This window comes from Macadamia integrifolia, chromosome 13 (genome assembly GCF_013358625.1).
Source record: "Macadamia integrifolia cultivar HAES 741 chromosome 13, SCU_Mint_v3, whole genome shotgun sequence".
Lineage (NCBI taxonomy): Eukaryota > Viridiplantae > Streptophyta > Magnoliopsida > Proteales > Proteaceae > Macadamia > Macadamia integrifolia.
The window spans coordinates 10,128,813-10,150,159 of NC_056569.1; the positions used below are offsets into that span (position 1 = coordinate 10,128,813).

At 34.2% G+C, this 21,347-nt stretch overlaps 2 protein-coding genes and 1 pseudogene across 2 annotated transcripts; 1 reads left to right on the forward strand and 2 right to left on the reverse strand.

Moving 5' to 3' along the window:
- The first annotated feature begins 768 nt into the window (after positions 1-768).
- Positions 769-1,398, forward strand: LOC122059001. Its single transcript, XM_042621711.1, has one exon. The coding sequence runs from the start codon at positions 769-771 to the stop codon at positions 1,396-1,398; it is 630 nt and encodes a 209-aa protein (XP_042477645.1).
- A 1,152-nt stretch (positions 1,399-2,550) lies between these two features.
- On the reverse strand, positions 2,551-5,570 carry LOC122059002 (annotated as a pseudogene).
- Positions 5,571-9,990: 4,420 nt separating this feature from the next.
- Positions 9,991-16,513, reverse strand: LOC122059003 (aquaporin NIP1-1-like). Its single transcript, XM_042621712.1, has 5 exons — positions 16,328-16,513; positions 15,943-16,167; positions 14,676-14,873; positions 10,872-10,933; positions 9,991-10,234 (listed from the first exon to the last, which is right to left on the reverse strand). Exons 1-5 carry the CDS (start codon positions 16,511-16,513, stop codon positions 9,991-9,993), a joined length of 915 nt encoding a protein of 304 aa, XP_042477646.1.
- Positions 16,514-21,347: the final 4,834 nt, after the last annotated feature.

The window sequence follows — 21,347 nt, forward strand, 5'->3', positions numbered from 1 at the left end:
GGATGGATCTTTCAAAATAGGGTATAAGACCTCTTCCATTTGACCTGGTTTCAGGAAAATGTGGCCTTTTATATCCTTAAAGGAAAGATGGTTGATTGGCGATGGGAAGAAAATAAAATTCTGGAGAGTGCGCCTGTTAGACCCTATGACGGGAAGGTTTCTGATTTTATTGAAAATTTTCAATGGAGGCTTCCAGAGGTTAAATCTTCTTTATTGAAGGATACTTTTGAAAAGGAGGGGAGCATAAAAATTCCTACCTATGAATGTGAGGACATGTGTTTGTGGAGTTTAACCTCAGACGGTGGCTTCAGCTCTAAATCAGCTTGGAAGGGGATTAGAAGATAGAACCCAAAGGTCCCTTGGGCTTCTCTGGTATGGTGTAAAAAACTGCAGCCAAGGTTGTCAATTTTTGGTTGGAGAATGGCTCATGGCAAGCTCCCCACTGATGAGGAGGTTCAGAAGAGGGGAATAGCACTCGCTTCAAAGTGCTGCTTGTGTGGTGCAGGGATTGAATATTTAGAACACATCTTCCTCCATTGCTCTTTTTCGAAGGAGATTTGGATGTCTTTCTATGACTTTTTTTACATTGTGTGGCAGCAGTTTCTTTCTCTGATGGAGGTATTTTAGTGGTGGAAAAGCAAGCACAAATTTGTGTGTTGCAAGGAGGCGTGGGCGCTGGGTCTGATCACTGTGGCTGAGCACATTTAGCGTGAGAGGAACAACAGGCATCATGGTGGGTTGATGAGACCGACCAGGCATGTGTAGCAAATGGTTTTAGAGGATGTAAGAGCCTCTAACCCCAGCACCAAAGGAGAGGTAAAGTCGATAACTAATGTCATTTGGTGCAGAAAGTTCGGGATTCTGATTAAGAACGCTCCGCCTCAGCCAATTCTTGATGTGTGTTGGTGTAGACCTCAGGTGGTATGGGTTAACCTAAATTTTGATGGAAGTTCCATAGGTAATTCAAGGCGTGCAAGAGCTGGTGGTCTATTTCACGACCATTCGGGAAAAGTGTTGGATTCATATAAAAATTTTATGGGTGTGACAAGTGTTTTCCAGGCCAAGTTGGAGGGCCTTATGGTGGGTCTCTTGAGAGCTCATGAGTTGGCAATAAACCAATTGTGGGTGGAAACGGACTCAAGAGTTGTCGTGATATCATTTCAGCAAAAGAAAATCCCATGGTATGCTCTCCAAAGATGGATTTACCTTCAGCCTTTCTTGGAGGGAATTGAATGGAAGATCACACACAACTTCAGGGAAGCAAACTCGATCGCTGATTATTTGGCTCGAGATGCAGCAAAGATTGGGATATCGGGTTCGAATATTGCATTCCCTGGGCACGTTCTAGAGATGATGAGAAGAGACGCTGATGGAAGACCAAATTTCAGATTTGGCTAGTGCGCTTTCCCTCTCCCCTGCTGATGGCAATGCCCAAGGGGGGGTTAGGGTAGCGATTTTTATCCTTTTGTTTTATCTCTTTGTTTGGATGTTTTTCCTTTTATTTCCTTTCTTTATAATATAAATCCTTTCTAGTGAAAAAAATAATAACTTGACTCTATTGCATAGTGACACTAAAATTTGAGATCTTGTCAATCAAGACCAGTTCCTATATATATATATATATATATGATTTTTTTTACAGGTGTCAAATTATTTGTAGCCTTACTTTTGTACTCTTGTGATATTCAATCATCTCCCAATCAAGACAATCAATTCTCGTTCCATGTATAGAGAGAATCCCTCAATCATATCCCAATCTATCTAGGGACTATTCTATACATATGGAATGTATCTCAACACCCAAAATATAGTGAAACAGTACCTTATGGTGCATGTAGGTTGCAACCAACCGAAGCACATAAACATTGTGTTTTCTTCATCTTTTCTTCTTTATTTTTTTTATAGGATGCCAAAACAAAAAGAGAAAATGAATATGTTGTTCATGTTCTAGATTGGAGTTAGTTTTGGTTTTCTCACCACCCCACCAAAGGATTGAGTCAATTGAAGGTGCAAGTGAGTGCGACTCATGGATACATATCGATATTGGTGATGATTGATATAGTAAAACAAATGTTTTTTCTTTTTTTGGGAGGAGGAAACTCATTGTCTAGCGTTCCCCACACTCACGCACATCCCCTATTTTAGGAGGGCAGTGACATCTTTTCAAAGCCTCTGTGAAAATAGGGGCTGTATGTGGGCATGGGAATGCTAAACAGATAGTGTTCTTTCTACTTTTTTTTTTTTTTCTTTTCTTTTCTTTTCCCTACTAGAATCAACTGGATGTGGCTGATCCGCAATAGTATTGGGATTGATATTGATATTTGTGGCGACCGATGCTAATGCTGATACCATTAAGTAAAACCTTGGTGCAACCGATAGAAGCCTAGATGGCCTATACCAGTTGGTAATGTCTTGGGATTGAATCATTCCTTTCCCATGGAGGCCTAGGGGTTTTTGTTCTAACTTCTAACCCATAGGGGTTTCTTTGTAAAACCACAAAAATTGTAGGACAAAAAAAAAAAAACGATTAAGTTTTCCTAAGGCATCAGTTCACCGTGGCCCATGAACACCGTACAATAGAAGTAAATATATAGCGAGAGAGGGGGGCACATCAGGACCTTCACTGAGCAGTGAAGAAAAACTTTGTAAAAAAAAATAAAAAATAAATAAAGAATGGGAGGGGGGAAGGTGTAATTGTCCTTAATTGGAAGTAAGATGAAATTGCTATTTTGATTTTGGAAGTCTCTTATTTCTTAATTTCTTTTTGAATTGAATAGAGTAATTACATGACTAGATAGAGAATTCTACTTTCTTCTTTACGATGGACATGTTCCGTAATGAACAAACACTCTTGAGGAAGGAAAAAAATCGTCTGCAATTCCGATCTTGTACAATTTCGTAAAATACCATCTTCAGGGGGTGACACGTGTATTGATACCAATGCAATGGTCCAGATCTGATTTAAATGTCTTTTCACTGATTTAATGTTTTACTAGTTATACCAGATCTGGACCATTGTATTGGTATCAATACACGTGTCACCGCCTGAAGGTGGTATTGCACGGAACTGTACGAGATCGGAATTGCAGACGATTTCAACCCCATGAGGAAGGATCCAGTCCTTGTGATCTCACTCAAGGGTTTGCCCGTGAACCTGATAAGATTGTAAGTCCATGCACCACAAACCATTCCACAAATAGGTGCAACTATGTACACCCATATTGACTCATAACGTTTCCAAACAATGGCCGGCCCTAAACTCCTTGCCGGGTTCATCGATGATCCTGAAATTAACCTGTCAATAAAAGTCACATGCACATACTCTCTCATTAAATTTAGACTCAAGTTCAACCATATATATGCATGTCCATGGAAACCTTTAGGGTTACCGTCAAATCTCCTGTTGTACTGAATTTTCAAAGCTCTATTTTGACACTTTACAAACTCTATTTGATATAAAATTTGACATGTCAATAAACACCAAATATTCTTTACCCTTAATACTATAGAGGTTGAATGATTTTAATAAAGATAAATAATATAAATAATAAATGGTAAGTTGGATAATACCCAGCAATAATCACATCTAGAATGCTAGTAACTCCAACTGCAAGCCCCGCGAGCTCTCCAATCTGCATCATAAGAAAGCCCCCTTAGATGTTGAATCTACTGAAGGATTAGTGATTCAAACAAATAATATTACGAAACTATAAAGGACCCCCCATGATGTTTAATTTAATTTGTTATTACAATTTTTTTTTTTTTTTGAGTAGTTTATGTAGAGAAAAGCCATGACACATTCTAAGCTTAGTAATATAGCCTTACGTAATTATGTAGAATTTAATATGGTCTAAGAGTTAGGTTTAGAAGAACCACTAACCGCACGGTTATCAGTTGCGAAACCAGATACAACAAACATGAAGTAGAAAGAGATGATGAACTCCAGCACAAAGGATTGCAAATCTGATCCTGTTGGTGCCGACCCAAAGAAATGACTCCTCCTCACCAAATAGTAATCTAAGGGTTACACTTGCGAGTGTTGATCCTAGGAGTTGTGCAACTGCATAGCCTGGTACCTGCAAGTTCTCATAATAATAATAATAATCATAATAATAAAAAGAATTGAGGAAAAGAGATTTAATACAATAGGGATTAAAAATCTTGTATATCTTGCTATCAGAGTTAAGTTTCATTGATTTTCTGTTATTTTATTGTCAGAAAAAAAAAAAAACCAAATAGCTCTCATAAAACAATTCCGAATAGATTGTAAGAGTTGAGATTAATCCGAATTGGGGTCAACTGATTCCGATCTGATTCTGGAGATTACCATTCATTGTGCAGTGAGAGTGTGGTTTTATTCCATGTATCTAAATCAAACCATAGAGCAAAGTTTCAAGCTTCAAACTGCTACATTAGTTGTGAATTTGGAATACAATGATATCAGTAATGGTCATGGTTTATTAATGGGTACCACTCAGTTGGCCATAACACTAGCTTCCTTTCTATAGTAGCTTACCCATTCATGTATTGCAACAAGTAATTAAGAAGGTTAACGATCTGGCTCCTCTTCAATAGGTTGAACGTCTAATTAGACATTTTATAGCTGAAAGGATTCAGATACGCACCCCAACACATGAGCATGCGACCCTAAGAGGATCTTTTTCCAAAGAGTAATGGATATTGATCCAAAAAGATCAAAAAGCAAATCGGAATAGGTGGAAAAGAACTTGTTTTCCCAACATGAAGAACATCTAACATGTTTACCTGGAGGTTCTAAAACATCGTTTGGTAACGTTTTAAGAAACATGTTTCCTTTTCTGTGAACTCAAAAACAGAAAAACTCTTAAAAAAACTATTCAATAAAACTGTTTGATTTCGCTTGTTCCTATATTCAATAACGTTTTCATTCCACCTGTTTTTTGAAACATAAATAGAAATTTTTGAGATAGAATAATGATAGATTAATGGTGACTGTTAATTCACCCGTTTCCATGAAAATCTCCCGCAGGAAGCGTGGGCGATGGTAACGGCAGGATTAAAGTGGGCCCCAGAGATATGACCCACAGAGTACACCATGGCCATCACTGCAAGTCCCCACACCACTGATATCCCAACGATAGTCACCTGACCATCTTGGATCACATTCACCACTATAGACGCACACCCAGCAAAAACCATGAAATACGTAGCCAAAGCCTCTGCTATCAACTGCATTCACCCATTCAAACTTACTTCTCAGCTTAAAAATGGCAGTTCCAATGAAAAGTAAGAAATGGGTATCAACAAAAATTGAGATTTTTATCTCTTATTCAATGTTCCCAGGCTTCTACTTGTGCCTTGAATCACCTAGGAAGAGCAAACTATAATTAGTTGATGAAAAGGTTAATTACCTTCTGCAAGAAAGGTACATATACAGAGAAGCTTGATCCCTTTCTGTTGACTGTTGATGCAGAAGCAGGAGCATTGTGGTCCTCTTCCTTTATAACCTCACCACCTTCTTCAATATTAATAAGAACATCTTCCTCCATGGACTTTGAGAGGTTTAAATTAGTTTCAGAGATCTCACCCATCACTAGTAGCAGAGACAGATCAACTGTAAGGCACAGAACACAGAGAGAGAGAGAGAGAGAGAACTCAGAGTTGATCCTCAAGCTTCTTTGACTCATGTAGTTTGGATAATGTGAGCAGAAACAGAGAAGATCAACTCCAATTTATAGAATTCCAGGAACCCAAAAACAAAGGAGAAGAAAATGAATGCATGATCACGCGGATAGGTCAGAGGAGTGTGTGTTTTGAGGTATTTGGATTGATTTGACAAACAATTTAATGGGGGTCGTTGAAAAGTGCGAGATGCATATCAGGTGGAGAGAAGAAATCATTCAAATTTGTTTCAACTTTCCACACGGTTATCACTATATGCATATTATATTGTGCTCGTTTTCCTGGCTTATTTTGGTAGCTTGAGATAAACTATAAAAAAGATACATCTTGGTGTCACTATACCTAATGAAATGTAATGTTTTACTATTTGACACTCCATACAGAAATTAGTCCATGGGACAGAGGGCCCGAACTTTTATTCAAAGTTTTAATGAAATTATCAAATACCATCAAACGGAAATGAATATAAAATATAAATTAAATGGCATCTTATGTAATTTTAGTTACTTCGTGTATTCATTTTAAGATGAAATTATACTAATGGAGTATGTCTAAATGTAACCCACCCGGTTACAAAATCCTTGTAACCTAAATTTCTGTGTCCCCATTATTTTGTCATTTTATGATTGCTTTTAAGGTCAAAAATGTAAATTACTATGTTTTCATTATTTTGTCATTTTGTGATTGCTTTTAAGGTCAAAAAAGTAAATTACTATGTCCCCATTATTTTGTCATTTTGTGATTGCTATTAAGGTTAACAAAAGTAAATTCAACCTCAACTTTTTGGATCGTTACTTTGATTTAAACGGCAAAATGAGAGGTAATTTTGAGAATGAATACACTCTTCCCAAACAACCCGAACAACCCCTCGCCCCAACTGATCGTCTTCCTCTTCACGAGTCTTTCTGTTACCTTGGCTGGTTTTTATGGCATAAAGTTCGGCGAGATCATCTCTAGTGAGTTAGGTAAAGACTCTCTTTCTTCTCGGCGTGTCCAATGTTTTTCTGGGTTTTAGGGTTTAAAACTTCTGATGGACTTCATTTTTGTTTTTTGAAGTTTAGAAAATAAAACCTATTTCCAAAAATTCATGTATCAATTATATTGCAGTAATTTCTATTGTTATGCATTAGAGATGAGGTCGGTAAGATAGTTCTAATCATCTCTCTCTCTCTCTCTCTCTCTCTCTCTCTCTCTCTTCAAAGAAATCAATTGTATTAAACATGCTAGTGTTTTCTAGAAAGGAAAAATTCAAGAAGATGACAAATGGCAATATTGTAGGCTTTTTTTTTTTTTTTTGGTAAAGCAATATCGTAGGCTTGGTACTACTACAATGATGACATGTGAAATTTTGTAATTATAATATATTTTATAGGTTGATTCTAAGGGTTTTGGGATTGATTCTGATCAATTCTAATTTGATTTGGATTTGGATTGATATTGGCAACTATTGATTTGATCTCTGATTTCGTGTTTAAAATCGATTATAAGGTTTATAGGACTAGATCGTGGGTCTTAAGATTTGAGGGATTCTAGGGTTTTTTTGGGTCCGATTTGGATCAAAATTTATAGCAATCAGTTCCAAGGATGTAGGGGATGGTATCGGTACCGGTCTCTGTCGATGCCGATTCGATACCAATCCAGATCGGATGGGATCGGTGGGTATCGACCTATTTTACCCATGATTTTTATAAAAGGTACTACTTTTTACCTATTTTACCCCTGAAATGATCCAGATCAAGGATCGGTCTCAGTCGATACGATCGATCCCAGACCGATACTTGAAACCATGATCAGTTCGATCTCTAATTCCAAGTTTAAAATCCCTAGTTGATTTGGCTAGTTTGGATCAACCCCAATTCCGATTATTACAGAATTGCGGCATATCTAGGATTTTTGGGATTGGGTTGTTGGTTTTTAGAATTTAGTGTCAATTCTAGCATTTTTGTGACTGATTCGGATCTGATTTAGACTAGAATCATTAGGGACCAATTTACTCTTTGATTTTGAGTTAAAATTCTGGTATTAGCCGATTTGGATTAGAATTGGTCGTGAACTATCCAACTCCGGCAGTTCTAGAATGGTCAATTTAGAATTGGAATCACTAGAGGGATTGTTTTGATACTCAATTTCGAGTTTAAAATCATTGGTTGAATAAATCAATTTCGATTGAAATCGACCATAGTAATACCTATTCAGGCTATTTCAGAATGTCTGATTATAAGGTTTTTGTGATTGATTCGATCCATTTCCGATTTTGGTCATTTTGATCTAGATTTTATCTAGTATTAGACCAAACTGAAATCAAAGTTCAATTTCAATTCAGACCGATTCGATTTTTATTGAGTTGACTTAATAGCCTCTTGTAAGTAATATGTTCTCTTTTAGTAATTTTTTAAAGTTGTTATAAGGTTTTTTACGGTTTCGATTTGCTTGATTTGGTCCAATTTGATTTTTTACCGATTTGATAAAAACTCAAATCGATAAAGGTTTGTTTCACGTTTCTCTTGATTAGTCCAACCCGCTCGGATTGAAAAAGGACACCCTTACTCAAAGCAATAGACCCAATCACCCAAGGTTAGTATAATTTTTTTCTTTTTCAATCCCATGTTGGACTTTAGAGAGACGAGGAATTGAGATTTTAGATTTCAAATCGTAGTGATGGGTCTGTTTGAGGATAAAATTCCATTTCTATCATTTTTTAAACACTTTGTCATAAAAAGTTGTATAGTAACTTTTAAGTTTTTATTGGGAATATAAACACATGAAATTACGTTTTGAATCCCCTTGAACCAATCATTTCTTTCACATTACAAGACTTTTTGGTAAGAAAAGGGGGTTACAAGCCTTTTGTAACCTACCTAGGTTACAACTAGACAAACCCATACTAATGAGATGTTTGTATAGTCTTCTATTACATAAACTAACCCATATATTGTTATATGGTCAATAAAGAAGCGTTATATCTCACTAGGCACAGTGATTGGGCAGAAAGCCCTTAAAAAGGGAAAATAAAATATTTGATTTCTCATTACTATTCATAGTCTTGAGGCATTTGTTTTTGTGGAGGAGAGTAGTTTATCTTATTTACGTAATATAGAGATTATCTTTAGACTACATAAATTGTGCAATTGGGACAGGGTTCTCTATGCTATCAGTGTAAGGAGGAATCTCTCCTGCAACACCAATGGCAACATGTTAGATGGTATCACTAATAGGGACTCACAATGCTATGGGAAGAGAGATATAATAAATAAAAAAAATTGACTATGTTGCATGTTGTATACACCAATTTTTTTAACCTCAGAAAAGATCAGATGATGAAGGTAGGAGCTCTATGGAATCTCATTGGAAATCTCTCTAGCTCACCATTAGTTTTCAGGAAAATTATGATTTCAGTAGCAAAATTACCAAAATACCCATGCATTTGCTCAAATACCAAATCTATCCCAAACTCTTTCGGGGCTGTTGTCAGATGGCTACACGAAAGTGACGAAGTTGCTTTACTACTGAACCATGCCTGTCTGTTGGAACGAATTGGATGATCGGCCAAGGGAACAAGCAACGGATGAGCATTAGCTAATCTACGATCACTGTTGTGCATTAACATGTGTTGATTTACAACTAACTTGATCTACGACCACCCTCATTCTCCTTTCCCTAACATGAACCTTGAGTCATCAAAGTCTTTCTGACTCGGCCTACGCTACTAGTACTTCAAAAGGCGAAACTCTCGTTGTAGTTTGACGACCTAAGGGGCGAATACTTTTTGTTATCTAAAGGTGAAGAAGTGAAGACGGAAGTGCATGCTAGCGCACTCCGGCTTTCTTTGCATGCATGGCCGAACACTTGGCCCAACGGGCGAACATGCCGGGCTCCGGCGCACCTGCTTGACACCTTTCAAAGCACTTTGACGTGTGAACCAAAATTAGATGTATTTTGGCATTTTGCCGTTCAAACCTAAGGAGACCCCTCATGTCAGCTTCAAAGCTACTACGTACTTGGATAATTCAATAGAACAGCTATGGCGCATACGAAGTGTTTTATTTTTATACTTTTCCTGGTTACAGCCAAGAGGGATTCATGGCTGGATAGGGATGTGTTTTAGTCTCTTTACAGGGAAGAGCCTCCGGGTAGCAGCTACTCGTCATGAACACAAGAAACAAGTGATTACTTCCAAATTCAATGTATATGAGCTAAAAACTAGACCAGTTGACAAAAAGAAGATAAAGAAGAAGAAATAAAAGATAAAATAGCTATTTCGATTTTTGGAATACAGTACAAGTCTCTTATTTCTTAATTTGTTTTGAATTGAATAGAGTAATTACATGACTAGAGAGAGAATTCTTCTTCTTTTTTCTTTGCAATGGAGATGTTCCGTAATGAACCTACACTCCTGAGGAAGGAGATCTCACTAAAGGATTTGTCCGTGAACCTGATAAGATTGTAAGTCCATGCACCACAAACCATTCCACATATAGGTGCAACTATGTACACCCATATTGACTTGTAACGGTTCAAAACAATGGCTGGTCCCAAACTCCTCGCCGGGTTCATCGATGATCCCGAAATTAACCTGTAAATAAAAATATCACATACATAAACTCTCATCAAGACACTATTTTCTTACAGTCGACGATCCCATATATAATGACTTTTTTTTTTTTTGTTTTTTTTTTTTTTCAGGTGATAGCTCAAAGGTCACTAGGCTTGGCAAAACCCACCGAGGGGCCATAGAGAACCACAAGGGACCCAAGAGGGGCCATCAAGGGGGGCTCACAGGCCACACTTATTACTATTTTTTTCAAGAAGGCACCAGCAATTTTTCCTAGGCTTACACTAGAACCCATCTACCTAGCAGGAACTAGAATTAAGCTCATCCCAAATATATGATGATTTATTATGAGAGAAAAATCTGACTTCATGAACCATGCGTGTAGATAAGTTTTTCTTGATGTCCACAAATTTTGTCGCATTGCAAAAGAAAGATGTAATAATTCCAGTCTAGAAGTTTTAGTCACAAATTCAACCATATATGCATGTCCATGCAAGGCTATATATAGGACCACTACCATGCATATATTTTTAATTATTTATTATGCGAATTGGCAAACTCTATTAGAACTATAATTTGAAATATGAATTCCTATGCTATTGGAGTTGAATGTTTTTAGTAAATTTTTATGAATAATAAATAGTAAGTTAGATAATACCCAGCAATAATCACAATTAAAAGGATAGTTGCCCCAACTGCAAGCCCAGCGAGTTCTCCAATCTGTATCACAAGAAAGCAATCTGAAGGATTGATGAGTCAAACAAAGATATATACTAATCACAGGACTATATAAAAAGGGGCCATGCATGATGGTTTTTTTTTTTTTTTAATGAATGAAAAATATATTAAAACAAAAATGAAAAATTTACAAACTAGGCAAGATACTATCAAGAGGCACTAGGCCCCAATAAACAAAAAGAGAAAAAGGATCAAAACATGAAACTCACTATTGGTTTGATTTTCTAATTCTCTTATTAATCTGTCTCGTTCTTCATTATCCATAGTATCTATTGTACTATTTTCAACTCCTGGTCTTGTTTCATAATCTAAGATGATCTTTGTTTAAAAATGGTCTTCTTGCATCAGATCTTCTAAGATAGTATCTCTTCTGCGGTTGTCTATAGTTATAATTGCTTCTTCTTTGATATCTAGGTCTATATTGGGGTCTTTGTATTCTAGTTTTAATGTTTTGTTTTCTTTGATAAATATCTTTTCCTTCTCTTCCATATATCTGAGGTACATATATATCTTTACAAAAGTTATATTGTTCTTTCTGAAATTGTTGTTGAATTTGTATGGTTATACATTTTTCTTTCAAACATTTTATAATATGTTGTATTCTAATACCTATATTATCATTTTCTGGAATATCATTTATAGGGTGCCATTTTTGTCTTATTTCTTCTCCTAATTGTCCTGGTAATTTTTGGAATAATTTATCTTTTATAGATTGGGTAAAATAATTTCCGCTTATGCTTGCAAAATAATAATATTCTTTAAGAAAACTTTTTGCATGCCTATAATCTGTTAAAACTAGTCTTTCTAACTGTGCTAAAGCTTCTGTTTGTTGTTCTATCCTAGAACTATTAGGATCACGCCCTGTTGCTAACATATGTATTTTGTTAACAAAATTATATGGATTTGGTCCAAATATTTTTAAGGCTCTAAGTTCTTCTGGGTATTCTACCTTATATCTTTCCCAATTTGCTTTCATTGTTTCTCCTAAAAATGTTTCTAAATATTGGTATAATTCATCAGTTTCTTGAGGTTCTTTGAATTGTAAACAGTCATTTAAAACTTTACTTTTCCATATATCAAGTACTGAGTCTAACTTTTGTGGATCATGATATCCTATATTTAATATTTTTCCTGATTCTTTTCTATCTGCAAATACTACTGGTTCTTCTATTGGCATTCTTTTTCCTTTAGGTTTATAATGTCTAAAATCATCTTTTGGTTGTTCTAACTCTGTTGGTTCTAATTTCCATCTTGGTCTATTTCCCCAAGCCATATTTGGGTTATCAGGTCCATATGGTCTTGTTTGATCATAGGTTACATCATTCATTGCTTCTATATTTTGTAATTCTTCTATATCAGATTCCAAACTTTCATTTATATCTTCATTAATTTCTTCATTAATTAATAATCTAGGATTTATTTCACTGGTTTCACTAAATTTATCAGTAATAGAATTTAATTCTGTTATTTTTCTTATTATAAATCTATCACCTCTATCAATTAGTTCTTCATTTTCTGTTATAACTCCTGATTCTATTGCTAGATTTTCTAGTCTTATTTTATCTTCTTTAAAGAGTTCAACTCCTAATTTTCTTTTATATAATAAAGTTCCTATTAGACCATATTTATCATGTTGTTTTAATGTTTTTATTTCTTCCTGTGTTATTATCCTATCTTCCATTATCACTATTGGTTTGATTTTCTAATTCTCTTATTAATCTGTCTCGTTCTTCATTATCCATAGTATCTATTGTACTATTTTCAACTCCTGGTCTTGTTTCATAATCTAAAAATCTTAATCTATAATTATTGTTACTATCTTGATATATCAAACTGTCTCTTGGTATATAGACTGTGTTAGAGTCTTTATCTTCTGTTATTCTGCTTAAATTCCATTCTTGTCCTGCTAATATCATTGGGTCAATCTCTGGTGGTTTTAATAATTTACTATATTTAGATCCTATTCCTTCAATAACTTCTTCAATTGAGATTTTGTAATTTGTTGTAGAATTATTAGTTATTTTTCCTATTAATCCTATACACATCATTATATTATCGCCTTTGAACGAATCATATCCTTTTGTCATGACTTTTATTTTTATATATTTTGGTAATTCTTTTATTTTTAGTTGAAAATCTGGTGCTATATAATATAATGCTTTATTATTTGATAAGTCTACTTCTGTCATGGCTAATAAGGCTTGTCTTAACTGGGTTTTAAGATCCCATCTTTCATCTATTAAACAAATTAGGACTTTAGTTCCTACCTTTTTCCTAGCAAATCCTTTTATTCCTATTGTAAATAATCCTAAGTGAAAATATCTTTTGTTTGCTAATAATAATTGTCTTATTGATTCTTGACTAATTACATCAATAGTTTCTACTTCATCATTTGATACTGATAAAGTAACTTCCTGATATCCTGAAAATAGACTAGTATCTCTTAAAAATCTATTATGTGTATATAGTTGCCTAGGGTTTATCATATGGGCTTGTTGTGTACTAAATCTAGTGATGTCTGATTCAATATCAACTATTTCTTCTAGCCTGATATCTTCACTATTACTATTACTACCGCTTCCTCTCAAGATTCTTCTAAACATACTTTCATCAGTTGTATTTTGAGGTCCAGTGTTTTGTTCTTGCATTGTTCTACTCCTTCCTGAAAATGGTCTAAATCTATTCATTTTAATATATATGGTTTTGTTGAAGTTCCTTCTTCTATAATCTTTTCTGCTGGTATAAAACTTCCATTAAAAGTTTTTCTTATAATTTTTATATTATCATCAGATGTAGATATTTTTAAATTACTTAATTTTTGTCCTATATTATCAAGTTCTTTAGTAAAATTAATTTTCGTTTTTATTGATTCTAATTCCTTTAATATCTTAATTATTCCAATTATAATCAAATTATTCTGTGTTATTAAAATCTGATCATGAGTTGCAGGTGGTTTATATTTAGTTAAACCTTGATTTTCTATAGATAATCCTAATGAAAAGTCTTCTAATAAAATTTTTAACTCTGTTAGTTCTGGTTCTAAATTTGTCATTAAAAACTTTAAATGTTTTATTCTTATTTGTTCAGTAAATAAAATTTCTGAAATTTTATGTATTATAAAATTTTAATAAGTTTTCTATATTTTTGATTCTTGTATCAAACTGATTAGTTATTTCTAAAAATTTTTGTTCTATCTTTGTAGATAATCTTAATAATTCTAAGATAACCATTTTATCAGATTCAGTATCTTGTTGGGTTTGTTTTAATAATAGAGTAATACTTCTATTGATATAATCTAAATTTTGTTGTATTTTGTTTACTTCTGTTCTTATCTTGAAAATTTCAGATTGTAAATAATCTATTCTGTCCATTCAGTAAAACTTCTTGGTAAAGCTAATATAGGATAATATCTTCTATGAGAATTCTTCCATTGATTATATCTAATAATTTGATAATTATAATTTCTAAGTAATTCTTCTGGACTTAAATAACTTTTTTGTAAAATAATTCTTTTAACTTCTTCTGGACTCAAACAGAGCAATAACTAGCTCATAATATATATGTTCATCAGATCATGCATGAGGTTTAATTTGTTATACAAAAATTTTTTTTGAGTAGTTTATATAGAGATCAAAACCTCAAATAAATTTGGAAAAACTATATATGACACATTCTAAGTAGAATTTGGTCTAATTAAGTTGGGTTTATAAGAAGAAGAACTGACCGCTCGGTTGTCAGTTGCAACACCAGATATAACAAACATGAGATAGAAAGAGATGATGAACTCCAACACAAACGATTGTATGTTTGATCCTGTTGGTGCTGTCCCAAAGAAATGATTCACCTCCGCACCAAATAGTAATCTAAGGGTTACACTTGCGAGTGTTGATCCAAGGAGTTGTGCAGTTACATAGCCTGGTACCTGCCAATACTCATAAGGGAGGAAAAAAATAGTAATTAGGGGAAAAAAATTAATACAGTAGGGACTAATTAATTAGCTCCTTCTATAACAAACCTTTATGTGCCAAGGCTTAAAAACCTAGAACCTGACATGGGATCGATTTCCAGTAATTCTTTTGGGGAAAGAACGCTCCCTGGTCACATAGCTCCTACATCAGCACATGACTAATGAAGGACGCACATGGACATCAAGGTGAGTTTTTGGATTTCATAGGGGTAGGACATCATTTCAACATTCATTGTGCAGTGAGAGTTGATTTTTGTGCAATGTAAACCAAACCAAATAACTATCTAAACACCCCCCCAAAAAAAATAAAATAAATAAAGAACAAAAGTTTCGAACTTCAAACTGCTATATTAATCGTGAATTTGGAAGCCAATGATATGATCAATCAATGGCCATGGTTTGTTGATGGGGTACCTCTGATCATTTCGCCATAACACTACTTTTTCCATACTTAGCCATTGAAGTATCACAACAATTGATTGAGAAGGTAAATGGGTGTTGATTCGAAGGGCTTAAAACCATTTTGTAATTGGCCATCCATGCACTTAATATCATTATCCTAGATTTTTTTTTTCATTTTTAATCAACAAAATAAAAGAAATTCAATGAAAAATAATTCTCGTCACTAGATTGACAAGACTAAATTTTGAATAAAAAAAAATCTATGGAAACATTTTTTTCTTCCTTCCCTTTCCATTTTGATCGAGGGTTTGGCCCATTCCAGATTTTAGAACCTTTGTTGACCCAATACCCCCTTCAAACACCAAAATCATGATTCATGACTGATGCGGAAGAAACAAACAATGATTAAGCAAATAATTCAAGTGATCAGAAAATACCTTTCTAAACATTGACACTAAAAGATGGTGTTAGGGATTCGGGGTAGAGGGAGCCCCAAAATCTAGTTGTGATACGACTTGTTAGAGACATGTAAAGATTTCATCTTTATAAAGATGGTATTCAATTCATATGTTTTTACATTAGGTTATTTATTTTCGATGTGGGATTATTACTTTTAATTAACCTGCTTCCATGAGAATCTCCCGTTTGCAGCAAAGGCGATGCTAACGGCGGGATTAAAGTGGGCGCCGGAGATGTGACCCACAGAGTATATCATGACCATCACCACAAGTCCCCAAACCACCGATATCCCAACAGGAGTCACCTGACCATCTTTGATCACATTCACCACTATAGACGCACCCCCAGCAAATACCACGAAATAAGTACCCAAAGCCTCTGCTATCAACTGCATGCATACACCCATTCATTCAAAATTACTTCATTCTCAGCTTAAAAAATATCAGTTCCAATAAAAATTAAGAAATGGGTATCAACAAAAAATGAGATTTTAAAAAATTCATATTTAATGGTCCAATAAAACTAGACCTAGTTGAAGAAAACGTTACCTTCTGCAAGAAAGGTACAGAGATAGAGAAGCATGATCCCTTTCTGTTGATTGTTGATAAAGAAGAAGCAGGAGAATTGTGGTCCTCTTCCTTTATGGCCTGATCACCACCTTGTTTGATATTAACAACTTCAACCTCCATGGATTTCGAGAGGTTTAAATTAGTTTCAGAGATCTGATCACCCATCAATAGTAGCAGAGACAGGTCAACTGTAAGGCACAGAGTCCACAGAGAGAGAGAGAGAGAGAGAGAGAGATGATCGTCAAGCTTCGTAGCCTCAGGTAGTTTGGATAATGTGAGGAGAAGCCCAGAAGATCAACTCCAATTTATAAGAAAATGGAAGCATGATCACGGAGAGTACTGTGTTATTTTGAGTTTATGGATAGATTTGACTGAAAAACCTAAAATTATTTTTGCTTTCTTAAATATTTCTTGTAAATTTCCTTCTCAAAAGATCCATGGTATTAGGAGGTGTTCACATTGATGTGGGACTAGACACTTCAATTCTTCCCCTCACTTGTAGGTGGATCGAGATTGGAATCACCTTACACGTGGACATGATTAGGGAGGACAGAACTGGACAGAATCGGAGAGAACCCACTCTAATATCATGTAAATTTCTATTTTGAAAAGACCGATCAGATAAAAGGATGTGTTCACAGGAATATGAAGAAAATGACTTTCCTACTCCCTCAGATTAAAAACTTAAGAGCAAGTGTATTATGTATAAGACATAGAGGCCATGCTAGATTACCGATGAGTCCCCAAAAGGGACACATGTGTCATTCCGCATCCCTTGTGTCAGGGCGTGATCCCTATATATATATATATATATATATTATACTTTACTCGTTTTCCTTACTTATTTTGGTAGCTTTCAGGTAAAACACTAAAAAATTTATATTTGCTATCTAAAGACTACTCACACTCTTCAGGCTTTTGGTTTATTATGGGGGGTGGAGTAGTTTATCTGGTCTACGTAATTTAGAGATTATCTTTAGACTACATCACGGATTCAGTTCACGGAATAGATACTGGGCACTGGGCACTGTTTCAAGTCAAAAGACATTAACGACCTAGAGTAGGTACATTTAAACTACCTAGGGCGTTAATATCTTGGGCACTATTTCAAAATCTTGTATGTATTACTAAGAATAAGAAAAGAACTTTATTTATTTATTGAGGTCTAAAGGAGGATAGAACTACATATGAAAGAACTCTTGAATGAAAATAGAAATGGAAATGAAAAAAATAATTAATCCTAGTTCCTTCAAAAAATGGTAAGATCTTTAGTGCAAGAAGAAAGGGTTGATAGGTATCATCTTGAATTTGTTCAACTTCCTTTTTTTTTTCTAACAATTCCAAATCTGGTTCATCACTTATTTATGTCGAAAAGAACATGTTGAGCAAACTCCCCAATCATAAGTATGAGATCCACATCTATGAAACATGGATTTATTGGTGCTACACCTTTTCCTTGGCAGGAAAGAGTTACGATAAAATATCTATGCCTTGTTTATCTCTATGAAATGGAAGGAATATGTATTCCCTCCATATCTGCTAGTTTTGGAATTTTTTTTAATATTTGACCCTCTATATTTTTGTACGATCGAATCCAATTTGACTATACATAAATTGCACTAGGGGGAGGATTCTCTATGTTACCAATGTAGGAGGAATCTCTCGCCCTATGCCAATGCCACATGTGGGATGGTATCATTAATGAGAGGCACACAATGGTCTAAGAAGAGGAAGAAAATAAAATTCCTGTGAAAAAAGGGCATACGTTAAGCTAACAACAAGAGATTTTTTTTTCCCATTGTATGACAAAGCCATTCAAATGGTATTGAACTTTAGGCAAAGTAAGCCGCAAGCCTGCTTACATGTTTTTTTTTACATGTTTTTTTTAGCTAAAATAGAATCCGACATGTGGCAAAACAAAGCATTAAAAAATCCAACATAATCAACAAGAGTGCATACCAATATACATGGGCAACTAATCGAATTTGACAAGTGATCAATCTAGACCAGTTCCTATAGATATTTGATGGTTTAATGCCATATCATCCTTTCATTTTGCATAGCTAGGTTTGCACTCTCAAGATACCCCTCTAAACTTTGAGACAATAATTTTTTTTTCTCGTTTTGTGTTTTAAACCCTAACTATCAGTAACTTGACTCTTGCATGATGAGGCAGTGGACTACAATAAACTCACTTATGAGATGATTGACACTTTGATGTCATCTGATGAGAAATTTTTTGTACTATCAATCTTATTAATTTGAATGGCACATGCCATACATACGTCTACTATCTCAATATTTTTTTGTTAAAGGAAATTGTAGGGAAAATTTAAATATGAAATGTAGGTTGTTTCTGACAATGAAAAAAATAATTAAATGACCCTTGATGTAGCCTTCTTTGGCTGAAGACTTAGTTTCACTACTCCTAAACTAATAAAACTTGGATGTCATCTCCTAAGCTTAACACAATCCTACAAGTAACACCCCCCTCAAATACCATTAATTTTTTCCCTCAAGAAAAATCATTTAAAAAAAATCAATATGGTTTCATTTGATTAATTAAAGTATTCTATATATATATATTTTTTTTTCTGTTATTGATAACAGATATTATTTTAAACTTTCTGGGGGGAGGGGTTTTGGATGTAGGATAATTAAAAGAAACATTGAGTATAATTTAGTAAGTGAAAATAGGATAATGTATTCAAAACAACAATTTGAATAGCCTAAATATTCCTAGGCTGGTTAAAAAATTAGTCCCAATACTCCTAAACTGGGAAAATCAATGGGATGACATTCACTGAGCTTAAGATAATTCTGCCTTCAATCCCTTCCAAATACTAAATTTCTCTTCTTACGAAAAACAAGAAAACCTTTAAAAAAAAATGAGGGAGAGGAGGGAAATCCAAGAGAAAACAAGGGCCACAGTCATCCCAGATAGTTCTATTTGATTAACTGAAGTATTCTATATTTTTTATTGGTAGCAATCACTTTCTCACACTTTTTGGAGATGGGTATCTTGAAAGTATGATACTAAAAATAAACATTGAGAGTAATTTAATATTTGAAAAATAGTATAATATTTCCAACAGATACCATATTGATAAGCTATCAAAATGGCACAAATATCTGCCATTTGATAAATAAGACACAAAAACTTTGTGGATAGATAGATCTCTAGGTAATATTATTCTGAAATTTTTACCCAAAATAAGTTTGCCAAGTCACAAAACAAAGTTAGAAACCATAGTGGGGTCGATTGACATGCACAAACAGGAGAGAAAATACATGGATGCATAGACATAAATTGTAAATATTTGAATAAATTTTACATATGACAACTCCAAACCTTGGCTTGTCTACGTGACAATCAAAACTATCTACATCATCTATGACGTGGCTCAAAATAGTGGCCTATTCTGATAAGGTTATTAAAATAAATTTTAAAAATATAAATAAATTTTGAAAAATTAGCAAATGATCCTTGACATTGCCTTATTGGGCTAAGAATGAATACCTATAATCCCAGACTATGTCAGTTTTTGTTTATTGATTTTTTTGTACTTAACAGAAGTCTCGGATAGAGACTCATTTGGCATTTTTGTAGTATTTGTAGATTCAATTCCCTACCGACCACATGGATCATGGTAAAAAAATCTTCATGATTCCTCCTGTTTTGATTTAAAATAGGGTACGAGTTTCTCTTTAACCACGATATCGTTGGATTGCATGGATGCATGCATTAGGGAGAGATGATTTGGACTTCATAAAATAAGGGCTGATACTTGACAGTGTTATAATAATACAAAACTCCAATCATAAGATTACATCATCAATGGATAAGGAACTCTTTATTTTTCGAGGGGTGAAAGAAAACTAGTTCTTTAAATACAGAAACAACGAAATAAATACAAATGCATCACCTGTTATTATTTTGATTATTATGGAAAAATAATTTCTATAGGAGAGTTGATCCCTGCAACCAAACACAAAAGGTTAAATTACCTTAGTCACCATAATGAATAGAAAATGTCATCTCTATGAATGCTTCCTCATATGTGTTCTTCTCTAATATTATTTTAGAAATCATCAGAGTTCTCCTTTCAAGTACCACTCATGGATGCCATCTTGTATGGTCTAATATCTGGCGAAGAGGCAAGTCCTCCATATAGGTCTGTCAGTGGCCCACATTGGAATGACATATGGAACTTTAACTTTACATTTTAATCTTCGAATGTGCATTCCCATTGGCTACCATATACAGTTGATTTGACTGTTAAATCATAAAATTCTAAAAGCGGCCATTCCCATTGATTACCATCATTTTCCTGAATTTTGAGTTGCTGTTTTTAATAATTATAATTGGAATTCTTTCTCTAGGATCACAATATCTATTACATGGCAAATCAGAAGGACCTAATATCATCAATAAATAAGGCCCAAAATCCCATCCTCGTAAGTTAAGTTTCAAGCTTAATGGAGTTAGTCATTTTTGTCATGTAATAAAAAAATAAAAAATAAAAATAAAAAAAGCATGGCCTCTACTTCATTGTTGGGTAGTGGGAGTTCTCATGAAAGCATTAATAGAGATGAAAATAATTTCGTCTTTCATGAGAGGTGTGGTAATCAAATTACCCCCCTTTTGTTTCTAGGTGTATGGACTATGTTGATTTTAAAGTTTTTTTTCCTAAATATTTGAATTTTATTAAAAAAAATTAAATTTTAAAATATATTTAAAAAACAACTATCTATTTAAAATTACCATAACACATACTCGTATATAGCACAATTACGCTGACTTTAAAGTTACTTTTCTAGTTTTTTCTTTTTCTTTTTCTTATTTTTTGCTGACAAGAAAGCCTTCTAACCTGTCTAGTTTTATGGTTCAGTTCCAGAGTAAATCTCAGTTACATGTAGCAACACCTAATCGTATAACAGATCGATCGATTGCGGAAGACTCAAGTTGGAGATGTATATTATTTTTTTCAGAAAAAAA